Raw genomic sequence first — 13,121 nt, forward strand, 5'->3', positions numbered from 1 at the left:
TACGTGAGTCCGAAAAATATTTTGACTCACGAAATATTCACAGGGATTTTAAAACCCTTTAGGCTGAGGCTTCAAAGTGTGAAGAACAATCTATTTCCATCTTTTATATACAGTCTGTGGTCTCTAGAGACTACAAAAATGATGTGATGTACAAAAAATTCCAAAGAGCTTAGTGACAATGTAGTTAATAAAATGTGTTTCATGTAACGAATCCTCAAACGCTTTTGTGTTTAATGGCTGAAGAAACCATTCAAAAGCTTCCTTTCTCATTACTACTACATTACTACTCGATACTACTACAGCCGGGCAGGTCCCCCTGTCAGAAAGAAAGGCTCATGTTTCCTCTGAGAGCTTTGTCTGAGAAGAGGGGGTGGTCACCCTGAACTTGTGCACGCGCCCCGTAAGTTGTCCGGGATACGTGAGCGCGCACGTGGCCGTTGCACATGAAACTTGAAGAAGCTGCAGAGAGTTTAGAGTAAAACTCATCTGCTCCACGGACACCGACAGACCTCAGGAAAGAGCTCCGACACCCGAGAAAAGCCATGAAGATGCTGGCGCTGCCTCTGCTCATCACCATTTTGCACAGTGAGCTTTTTATTGTGTTCAAAACTTCAACAATTTCTGTTTTGATACTGAATCAGAGAGTGTGTGCAACTTTTAGAGTCAGCCAATTTTTACGTTGCATTTATACACAGTAACAGTGCAAACATGTATCCATACGCGATGTGAGGTTGAACTACATGTTTTATGCATTTATTTATTTTAATGTCAGACCTTTTTACAGACTTATAAATATGTAATTACGCATTTTCTCCTCTTTCTTTCATTCTATTGCAATATAACAGTTAAGGACCTACTTTATTTTACTAAAGAAAACAACACATACCACCGTCTTACGTGATTATGCAACTCAAGTTTTACCTTATTAAGCTGCAAGAGGCCACCGAAACAAAATGTAATTTTGGGCCAAATTAACAACTTTATAAACGACTGCATGTAGGCTAAGTGTCAAAACGAGGCTCTGATATTTATTGATTGATTATTAGTGTGTGAGTTGTAGAGCTTGTGCGTGATTTCACAGACAGCGCGGAGGAGGTGCGATGTGTTTGGGGAGTGCAGTGGGGGTAGAGATTGTGCAGGGAGTGGCTGGGCTTCATGTTTACACTGAACCCGCTCTGATGCTGTTTGAACCCGAGATCCACGGGCTGATGAGACGGATCACGTGACCCCCGCGGAGGAGATTGAGATCCCAGAGTTTCAGGGAAGATAGCCCCTGACTGACCCTTAGTTGTTAATTGGACTGAGATGAAAAAGCAGTAAAGAAAAAATGCATTTGATGCTGCTGTGGGAATCTTAAAGGCCAAAGGCTGTCGTCCAAACAACATGTTTTACGCAGTTAATTGCGTCTTTGACGTGCATGTGTTTTGATTTTTCTTGTATTTACATGTGAGGACCAAAAGTCCTTGTAGAGATGAAACGATTACAATCTGTTTGTTTAGACACACTGCCTTTTAATATACTCTGAAAATATTTTTTTCATTACTGCACAGGAGGTATCGTAGGTGGTTTTTCAGTTAGGTTACAATGTCTCCTTAAAACAGCAGAAACCCTAAAACACGTAACTTTTTTTAATAGTAGAAGTGGATTAAGTTTTAGGGTTTTCAAGTGCACATTTGAATAAAATAAAATATGTAGTGTTAAAACACCGTTATTATGCATTCTGTATTAAAGTAAAAGTAAAAGAGTGCAGGGTGTTCAGGATCAGTCAGCAGAGATCCTCACAAGTGTGTTTTACAGATGTCTGTGCATGTGTATGCTATGCCAGCTGAGAAGGGTAAGGTTACTGTCATAAAGAATGGCTTTGTGTGCAACACACACACACACACACACACACACACACACACACACACACACACACACACACACACACACACACACACACAGAGTGTGCCACACAAGAAACATGCATCGCTACATCGCTAGTCAGGGGTTAAAGTGGGATTTGGCAGGTGTAGTTTGGGTGTAGCATTGGAAAAAGAATTACTAAGAAATAAGTTACAATATGATGTTTTTTGGGCTCCAATATAATTTTTATTTATTTTTTAAAATCTGTAGAGGTTTTAATCAGCTGACCTGTGCTGCTACATTATTGTTAACTGTTTTTTAAAAACAAGATATAAGCAAAGGCTTCTGATTTTCAGCTGTTGACACAATCCAGCTAATATAAAAGTTAGAAATCAGAGAGCGAGTCTGATCAGAATCATCATGTGAAAAATAAACTGATGTTTGCTACCCTTTATATACATCCTTTTTTTTTTTTTTTTTTTAGAAGGGGAGAAAGAAAGAGGGAAAGAGAGAAAGCTGAGAAGAGGGACGGGGGAGAAGGGCAAAAGACAAAAACCAACAGAACGGGCAGAGAAAAAAAAATGCATATATCGATCACCTGGATCACCTGCTGAGAAAGAAAAAAGAAAGCAAGCAGAAGAGAACAAGAGTAATAGAATAAACAACATCACAATGATATATGGGAATATGACAGTAAATACTAAATGTTAAACATTATTGTGCAGCACATAAGATCAACAGAACACAGTGTGCTTTGAGGTAGGGGCCAAAAAGGGTGTAGTTTGTGGGTGTGATCACCCGTGTGTACACCTGTGAGCATGGACGTGCTTGTTTTTTGTTTTTTAAAAGGTTCCTTCATGTAATGATCTGCTAGAGGGTGTTGGGGCGCCACAGCCCCGTCCTCCAGGGCATGAAGCAGGTGTGGAGGAGATCAAAACTCCAGACATCCAGAGGCCCCCAGAACACAAGAGACCAAGGAAGACCAACAGAGGGGCAGCCGCGCCACTGTCCGGGAAAGAGCTGAGGAGAGTCCCAGATGAGGGCTCACTCAGCAGCCGCGGAGCAGAAGCCAGGGGGAGTTGCAGTGACGCGCCCGTGAGCTCCGCCGGCAGCCAGCTGCGCCTGAGTGACCGAGCCCCAGGCCGAGAGGCTGGGGGCACCCCACCTCCGAAGTGGCCCGAGCGAGCCCCAGGCTCCAGGCCCCGATAAGCGGCCGCCAAGGAGTGAGCCGGTGTGTACCTGGACGCCCATCCCCGGACACAAAGAACCACCAACGCACCGATGTCTGAGGGGGTCCACCACTGGCAGGGGAAGTGGTGGTAGGGGGAGATAGGCCTCCAAACCTTGGAGGGCCTGAGATGTCCCCAGAGAGGTGGCGCCTGACACCCAACCTGACATATAGACACAGACATACAGGCACGCACAGATACAAACATCCATTCCCACCCTCATGCTCTCATATGCACTTACTCCACACTCAACCAACGTGGAGACAGACATAAAGAGACGTTGTACACACGATCACACTCCCCAAGCGTACTATACAAACCGGGTCTAGGTGCCCCCGCCTCTGGAGGGGGGAACTGCACCCAGACCCAGGTGGTGTTTCCCTTTTCCCTGCGGTGGGGGGAGGCAGACCGCCCCGACTCCGCAGCAGCAGGAAGGCTCCACACTCCAGACCGCAGTCGAACGGCCAACTCCTCCTCCTCCTAGCCCCCCTGCTCCAGCAGGTCGCAGAGAATGGGGGTGAGAGAAGACTCCAAACCTCCCTCCACCCGCTCATTGTAGTGTTGATGCATGTGTGTTCTAAGGTGCATTTAAAACCCAGGAGGGCATGGAGCTACCTGCCAGAGAGCAGCAGGTAAGCGCATGGTCCCTCCTGCTAGCCCTCAATGTCTACGTGCATTTAAAATTGAGAGGTGGGCAACGATGCCAGGGGTGGGGTGTACACCCTGATGGTACTTTGGACTCCGTGCATCGTGCCCACCCCCAAGATCCTATATGTATGTGTAATGAGAGTGTGAGTAATGTGAATGTCTAAGTTGTGGGATAAAATTGAGGCAGAGGCAGCCAGAAGGGGACAGAGGGGGGGGTAGCCTCCTCTGCACCCTGGTGACATACCCCTACTCCAAGGCCCTGCATGTGTGGGTGGTTGTGGTGGAGCAGGAAGAGGGAGGCAGCTGGAGATGGGGAGGGAAGGAAGGGAGGGGCAAGTGACCCCTCCCTGGGGCCAGCTCCCCCGCTGACCCCAGTAGGCACCCCCATACTCCGCGACCCGCCAGGGAAAGGGGGCCCAGGCCCATCCAGACCGGGGCCCAGTGCAGCAGCGCCGCCCGGCCCCACAGAGCCCGGGACAGTCCACCCAACCCCACCACAGAGAAAACTGCACCCACCCCACCATCCACTCTTCTTCCAGACTACATAAGACAATAAACACCCAGGCTGAGATCTTCCTCCACCTCTCCTGTATCTCCTACCCTTTATATACATCCTAACATTGCCCACGGACAACACAGCCTGCTGTGCACCAGTAAACGTCACTACAATACTGCAAACGTATCGGTTTAGCCAACACTAAACTTTACCAGACTGCTTGGTATTTTCACGCAAATTTGAATAGCATAGAATTTGTAAGCTTCAATTAGTTTGTCACATGTATAATTCCAAAATCGGGTTTAAAAACTCTAAAATCAATTAGGACATTATATGTAAGATTTAAATTTCAAGTTTCAAGTTAAACCGATTTCACTTGATGACCATTTCCTACCCTTAAAAATCTTCTTGTCCTCTCTTTTCTTACCTCTTTCTCCATCTCTCACATTTACAACTATGCATTTATTAGCAGTTATTTTATGTAAGACTGCACAGAAGTACTTTGTCACACAATGTTTTTACCACATATTTGTCGTATTTTTCGAGCTGTTTGCAAGTTTTATTTGAAATCACCAGCCAAAAAAATGTCACTCAGTTCATGCTCGCTCCTCTTCTGTATCGCTAAATGCTGGACGGAGTGACTGAAACTTTGAACACCGTTAAAAAGAAAAGAAAAGATGCGTTAAAAGCACAAGTGGGCTGTGGGATATCATTATTTTGTTATTACTGAGCATAATCCATACTGTCAGTCTACAGCACATGAAAAATTAACTCATTGGTCAGTAATATGCATTAATCTGTTTATCGGATTTAACTGCTCGTTAACTGAAGGACCGTTCCAGCCCACTTTCTCCCCATCTTTAATCCTCAAGTACAAGCCTGTTATGTAATTCAGTTTTACTACCAGTCTCCTCTCTGCTGCTTTCAAATGTTTATTTTTTTTTAACTTAAAGCACACTTACAGCTGATGGTCACGTGACACATTTAAGTTTCACAAAGCAGCTCCGCTTCAGTTTACGTGATGTCAAGGGAGTATCCTGTAACAGCAACCTCTGCGAAGCTTCCAAGTTCTACAATAAAAACTTTATTTCCAGCAAAATTGCTTGCCAATAATATAAAAGTCAGATTTTACAGCCACGTTTGAAGCGTTTATTTATTTTTTAGGTGGCGTGTCACTCTAAATTATTTTCTCTTATCTCTTTCTGAAGGCGTCTGCTTAATGTCGAGGTAAACGTGGGTGTTTGATTGCGTGTGCTGAAGGGACAGATCACTGAAGGCGGTTATCAGGTCGCCTTAAAGCAGCTTGTCAGAGGGCCATCCATCACTTGCATTCCTGCACAGCACCGCTCCTGGCACCACCAGGATGTAGCTCCACACTCAGTGTCTGTTTGTCTCTGTCGGCATGTATTACTATGTTTATGGGCACCAGTTGCAGTTTGAAACTTTTCTTGTGAAGAACATTTTGCGTTGTGAGAACATTCAAGCCCCACAGGTTATTACTGCTGTTCTATACTTTGCGTTAAGGCTTCGACTGGAAAGTCAAATGTGTGTGAGTGCGACTGCTTCCACACAAAAACCAAGCATTAAGCAAACGTCCTGTTTACATATGAGTAAGCTTCTTGTGTCTGATGGTTTACCATGTAGCTCCTTGATCTGAAACTATAAAGATGTTTAACATTTCCATTTATGTGCTCCAGTAAACATTTAAAGATTGTACTCGATGGTCTGAGAGTAAAACTGGTCTTTCACAGGACGCTGATCTTCTCTCTTCTGCAGGTCCTGTCAGTTTATCAGTGACAGTAAGCAGCAGTAAACCCAAAGTGGAGGTTCACGAGCACACTGGTGAGACCGACGCTGCAGTTTTTCACATTCCTGAACATAATTTGTCTGCTATCTTAAAATGGCCACAGTCTTATTGTTTCATCTTAATAAAATATATTTCATATTTAACCTATTGTAATTCCAAATAATAGGAAAACAACAAACTAGATATAAACATATCTAATATCATATTGTCCAATTTCTGTCTTTTTCTCCTCTAAAAAAACACATTCATGTTAACTGAACACTTTCAAATAATTATTCTTTATTGAAAATTGCAACTACCAGAATATATTTCAGAATACATGGATATAAATAAAGAAATACATCATCCGTAGTCATGAGTGTGCATGAGTTGGTAAAAATCAATTAGTTTGAGACATTAAAAAAGGTAACGTAAGGATTAAAGATGAATATTGTTTTACTTTTACTTTTAGACGCTGTGCTGTCCTGTGAGTTCAAGACAGAGAAAGATCAGAACCCTCGAATCGAGTGGAAGAAGAAAGGAAAGGGGGTGACTTTTGTTTACTTTAATCACAAATTCACAGGTGAGTGACGGATCATTACTGCACGCATTTGTTTTTAAACTTAACCTGATTTAATAAAGAAGATTTTGTGTGGCCTTTTTTTTATGTTTGCTGACACTTTGCTTTGATTGTTTTCTTTGTTCATCATTCTCCGTCTTTTGCACTTTAGGGTCTTACGCTGGACGGGCTAAGATAGAGGGAGCGACGCTGACGATACACTCCGTCACTCAGAAAGATTCAGGGGAGTACCGCTGTGAGGTGACAGCCAGCGAGGATCACGTCAACCTCGGAGAGGCCACTGTGACACTTAATGTTCTTGGTATGAATATATTACGAACGTACATAAGGATAGGGATAGGACAGATCTGTGTAAGAGGTGAACACTAAACTATTTCAGGGTGCAAGTCAATGGCACTTAACTCCTGTGATGTGACATGTGAAACAATAACGTACATGTTGGTGGAACCAGGAGGATTCACAGCAAATCTTTTAAATGTGATTGTATTGCACAAATAACTGCAAACAATTCACACAAGCCTCCCTCACCTGAATTGTGAGATTAGGGTGAGGACAGTCGTTAAAGGTGCAATATGTGGAGTAATTTACGATAGAAGCAGTTTCTTGATAGCATGGAGCAGCCACTCTGAATCCGCTGTGCTATGGATAGGAAATTATAACTGTTACCTCAGTGCCCGATCCGTTTATGTTGGACTGCTGTACAGGGTGCTACTCTGAGTAACTACCCCATCTCAGGCTAAAGCCATATTACATTAACCTTTGGACCACCATGACTTTATTAGCATGCTAACTTTAGTAGAACTCTCCATTATGCTTGGCACATGGGTTGTTTTGCACAGACAGTGAAATCACCACAGGTCTGTACTGTTTACATCAGGTGTCTCCACTCAGGCAAAACCTCCACATCGGCGCTCGTATATGTGGAAAAGAAGTCAAAACTGAAAGCAGAAGGTGTGTCATCCTTCAATTACATCACAGTGAGGCGACAAATGTTGTGCAAATTCAAATGTCGTGTTCATTTAACAACAGATACATCATAATTTTCTCCATTAAGGTAAAAAAAATGATATAGAACAAAGATTTTCTCCATTTCTGTCAAATGTTGATGTCCAAGATACATGGTAATGGTTGCTAGGTGACAGGAGCAGAGCATCCAGTTTAACAGCTAAGAACTTCTGTGCGTCTCTGTCTTTACGTCCTTTTGAGGATGCGATCCCTGAATTTGGACACATCCAATGAAATCCCTGAGACCTTTTCTGCCACTTTTGTTGTACGGTGCTGTTCACCACACCGAAAATGGTGAGCGCAAACGAGCTGTTACACAATATCCGAGCGGCTTGGTAGTGCATAGGTGTTAAAAATGACAATCTATTAATAAATCAGGTTGATTTTTTGTGTTTCAACATTTTTAAAACTTAAATGTGTAAAAGTGCTAGCCAGATGAAATCAAATCAGCCACCCTGCTGCTATGAATGTTAGGCCAGCCACCCACTAGCCATCAGTGAAGTGTGGTATTATATGATGTGGGATGTTAGGTTATCTCACTTCAGATCAAGATGAACTTTGTGATGTCGAAGACATTTTGACATTTCATTCAAAGAGAAAATAGAGTTATTTCGTATCTTTTGGAAATAGGTAAAAATGGTTTCTTTGACACATCCTCAGCTTGAAATGAGAAAAAATGGGAAAAGTAACATTAGATTCATAACTTGTATAATGTATAATAATATATATATTCTTTATTTTCATTGTGATTTTAATCAAGACACATATGGTACTTTTAAAGGAAACACAATGTTGTGTTCTTCCCTGTGCGGTACATGTGAATATACTCTGCACTGAACGTTTGAACTCAAGGCTGTCAGGCAAAAGTCTACATTGCCTCACTCAGCTTTCAGAAATTATAAATGAATTGACTATTTTGTGCATTCCTGCTCGAAGAGATATGGTTGTTTCTCTGAGGTTCGAGGATAACGACTCAGTAGTTTATGCATTCCTGCCATAGCACAAAGATCCAAGCTTCTAGTTTCCACGTGAAGGTCCAGCACGCACATAGAAATACCTCTGGATGCCCTTTGATATTGTTCCCATTTTATTTACATTTCCAAAGAGAATTTAGATTTTGGGGGTTTTGCAGTTTGCAGCATGAAGTAATGAGTTTACAGAGTATGTGAGATATATTTGGCAAACCACAGAAATTGTGCAAATAACAACTTCTTATAAACTTTATAATCTCTTCCATTAGGATATGTTGCAACAGGCAGACTGTTTTGTGCCAGTGTAGTTTAATTTTCTTTAAGATTATTCACCAACTTATTGAAAAAAAGCCTCATTATTATTAAATCTAAATGCCATTTGAGGTGATTACATATATACTTTCACAAAAATAACATGGTTGCAAAACAAGAGTTTCACGGATAAATTCTGTTGGCACTCTTAATACAAGTCGTGAAGTCACACGTGTCATCATATTGTGGTAAAACTACACACAGTTTCTTTTACATTGTTAGATTTCAATGTAGGTCGATGCTCACATGTTGGTCATTTGTGGACATTGTAAAGATAAAAGAATGATCGCACAAATGTTTTTTGTTGGTAGAGTTCCTGGTTGGCAGCCTCCCAGCTGGCACGTGTGAAAGCCTCACTTTGACTGATATCTCTGGAGTGATGTATGGGAAACATGTTTGGCTGAATAGACACTTGGTTGGTGGCTGCAGGAAATGCACTTCCAGATCAATACATCAATCTGACATAATTTATAACAAAAGGAATCATCAGACCTCTCTAGTTTTGCCTAAAAAAGTCTATTAAGTGATATTACACTATGCAGATGTTAACATTTTAAGCATTTGTAGGGAGACTTTCGTGTTGTCTTACAAATTGAAAACATAATATATTTAAAAAATATATAGTTTTACCTTTCTCTGTCTTTCCCCCCTCTCAGTGCCGCCTCATGTCCCTTCCTGCAACGTGCCAAGCTCTGTGTTTGTAGGGTCAGGCCTGGAGCTTCTCTGTAAGGACAAACTGAGTGTGCCTCCCGCTACCTACCGCTGGTACAAAGACAACAAGGCACTAACAGCCACGGGAGAGACTCCTTACAGCATTGACACAAACAAGGGCACACTGGTGAGTGCTACCTAAAGTTTTCAAATACAATATAATATAATGTACAGAATGTTATACAAGGGTCCAAAAACACAACTGTTATTCCTTTCGTGTACCCTGCCGCCTGCCTCTGTTTGTCTGGAGCAGAAGTTTAAAAGTGTGTCCAAGGTGGATGCAGGGATGTATCGCTGTGAGTCCTCCAACAGTGTGGGGGCGCCCAAGAGCTGTGTGGCCCAACAACTCAAAGTTATTGACTGTAAGTATTTTAAGAAAGTACTCACTGGAGATTATGCATCACGCTCTGGAGACCAAATATTAAAAAAAAATCTGATTCTGCTGCTTCCAGATCCTTTGAATATGACGATTTTAATAGCAGGTGCTGCAGGTTTGGCAGCGTTCATGCTTTTCTGCTGCATCTGTGTGTGTGTCTGCCGACACCGAGGCTGCTGCAAAAGTAAGTAGTGCAGTGCTGCCACAAATGTGTTCAATTCAATTCAATTTTATTTATACAGCGCCAAATCACAACAACAGTCGCCTCAAGAGCTTTATATTGTAAGGTAGATCCTACAATAATACATGCAGAGAAAAACCCAACAATCCTATGAGCCCCTATGAGCAAGCACTTTGGCGACAGTGGGAAGGAAAAACTCCCTTTTAACAGGAAGAAACCTCCGGCAGAACCAGGCTCAGCGAGGGGCGGGGCCATCTGCTGTGACCGGTTGGGGTGAGAGAAGGAAAACAGGATAAAAGAGCGCGTTTAGGCGTGTGAGAAAAACACTCGAGTGCGTCCTGTCATGTAATAATTCTGCATTATTCGCGTAATATGCCAACGATTTGTCACGTCCCGAGGCGTTCCATGGGAATGTGAAAGGTGACCGTCTGCGTTCCTATGCTACGCACCGGATTGTGCATGAAATCGAATGATACTCCCGCTGTAACACACAACCCAGCTGTGTATTCCAGCCCTAACCCTAACCTTAATCCTATATAGTGTTTTCCAAAGCGATTTAAGTAAAATAAACGTACATGTGTAGATTCATTCCAAACGGTTCTCGAACTCGTAATATAGGGATGTGTTGGGTGACCAAAAGCGTAATATACCGATGATTTGTCACCTAGCGTAAAATGTTACGCTTTGGGAGTGAGAACGTGTTGTTTTTTCACACCTTCACTTATATTTAGTCCATCCATTTGGACTTGTTTCTCAGAGTGCATGTCAATTTATTGATCTGCACCTAAGCAACCAGATGAGTGAGCAGCTATTTTTTTAGGCTGTCAGCAATGGATTCAGCCTTTTATTTAAAAAAAAATAAATACCAGATTAGATGAATTTCGTCTATGGCCGTGGAACAGGATTGAGTTGACAAATGCAAAGTTTAATTGTAAACAAAATTAGAATGAGAACAATCACGTGTATGTGTTTCTGAACACGGTACTTTATCAAATATCCAAGAGCTATTTGGGTGGAAGAGGTCCTCTTTGCCAGTCTTTCATATTAAAATGAATAGTTTTTGCAGAAAGTATTTGGTTATTCTTCTGATCAGGTTGTAATTCTAATGCTCATGCTAATGTTTTGAAAACAACAATAAGGTGAGAAGCACAGAGAAAACAACTCTGATATATGTAGTAACATAGTGTCACCATTTAAAAATGCTCTCGTGAAAGAATCCTTCCTGCATTTAAAGCCTTACCTAAAAAAAACCCTTCCAATTGTTTGGATTTTACTGCTTTCAGATTTACTGTTTTACTGCTCTTCTTATCACTGTTTCTTGCAAGCAGTTGTTTTCACCAATAAACTCTCTTTGCACAACCGGACTTAGCACCAAATAACAGAAAGACACATTTGGTGACTAAATGAAGGGTTTGGTAGAGACCCAACAGAACTAATAAGAAAAACTTCAGTTAAACATAAAAATGACTACTTGAGTAAATCTCTGTATTTTCGAGTTCTCCCAGAATTGAGGTATTGTGACCACAACTGACAAATTTTCATGTATTGACTAATTTTTTCTTTGTTTTTTATTCGAACAGAGAGCAAGAAAACAAAAAGGTGAGAGTTTCTTCTTCCGCCCTGCATGTTGCCCTTATTGTTATTCCAAAATAATAAGTGTTGACTAAACTGCCCTCCCCCTTGCCTTTCAGCACCAAGTCCTACAACCCTCCTCCTCCTCCCACCCGCAATGTGAGTGATCAAAGGCCTCGTTATCAAATCAGGGCTTGTTTTGCATGCATTCATTTGGAATGCAACTGTTGATAAGCTTCCGATAACACCAGGCACAAGCTAATGAAAGGAAATGTGTCACTGTATGTCTCTCTGCTCCCTACAGCTCAAGCACTACAAACAAACTCAGTCCTTCATGATCTGAGGGCGAAGCCTTCTTCCTCTTTGACATCAAACCATCCAAAAAACCAAAGTAACTGCAGTTACTGCTCAAAACACCGGGAGGTTGATCGACTGTCGCCTGCTCGATGCCGTCTGGGATGGAGATGAAGATCGAGGCCTCTTGAAACGCCAAGCAAAAGCAAAGACGTGAAATACTTAGCAACAGGTTTGCTGCTTTGTAAATAAAATAACGCACTGACAGTTTAAAGGTAGCTCAAGCACACGTCAAAATGTATGACTTTACCACTTTATCAAATGCTGTGTAACTGTTTTCACGATGTTCTTTGTCTTCAGTGTTTCAAAACACTTCTAAAATCGGTTTTCCACCTTTACTTGGAGAACGTTTTGGCTCTTTAGTCCCACCTACTGGTCAGGAACTAACCACCCACAGTATTACTGCATACACTAAACCATAGATCGAATCCTTCTTCCTGGTTTCACTTAATATTACATATAGAGATACTATTATATATGTCGTTATCTTTCTCTTCGTGTTTTTACATATTTTTCTAAACCTATTTGTGAGCCGATCTCTTCTGTATTTTTATATCTTTGGTTGTATTTGCTTAAATTCTGATCATATAAATTGAGTGAGAGATGAACAGGTGTCTGCACACACTGAATGACGTTTTGGAAGCTTTGTAAATGTTTTGTACTCAAATCTTGTGATGACTTTAATCCAATAAAGAAAGGATAAGAAAGCTCTTTGCAATTCAAGCTGGATTATTTACTGTCACAGAGTCAGGCACACACTCAGGGCAATATGCTGATTTGTGCTGTGACATTAATGTCGGTATGTGTTCAAAGTATTTGTGCAAATTTCAAAGAACAGAAACAGGATTTACATTTAATCCTCAACATTTTGGGCAAAGCTGCTCTCAAAGCAAACTTTCCAAATGCTTTTTTACTCTGCACTGGAAGTTTTTGAACTACAGCAAAACTCCCACTTCATGTAAGATTGCACAGTATTGTGTCCCCTTGTCCCACATATTGTTAACTTTTGACATTTCTATTGGCGTCTTTTATAAAAACAAATTGTCTGCTGCTCA

General features: G+C 41.7%; 1 protein-coding gene across 1 annotated transcript; it reads left to right on the top strand.

Moving 5' to 3' along the window:
• The first annotated feature begins 411 nt into the window (after nt 1-411).
• jam2b (junctional adhesion molecule 2b) lies at nt 412-12,773 on the top strand. The gene is made up of 10 exons (XM_026145726.2): nt 412-585; nt 5,995-6,060; nt 6,477-6,587; nt 6,736-6,885; nt 9,529-9,710; nt 9,837-9,945; nt 10,036-10,143; nt 11,721-11,739; nt 11,832-11,871; nt 12,017-12,773. Exons 1-10 carry the CDS (start codon nt 543-545, stop codon nt 12,053-12,055), a joined length of 867 nt encoding a protein of 288 aa, XP_026001511.1. The 5' UTR covers nt 412-542; the 3' UTR covers nt 12,056-12,773.
• Nucleotides 12,774-13,121: the final 348 nt, after the last annotated feature.

This window comes from Astatotilapia calliptera, chromosome 16 (assembly GCF_964374335.1).
Source record: "Astatotilapia calliptera chromosome 16, fAstCal68.1, whole genome shotgun sequence".
Taxonomy (NCBI): Eukaryota; Metazoa; Chordata; class Actinopteri; order Cichliformes; family Cichlidae; genus Astatotilapia; species Astatotilapia calliptera.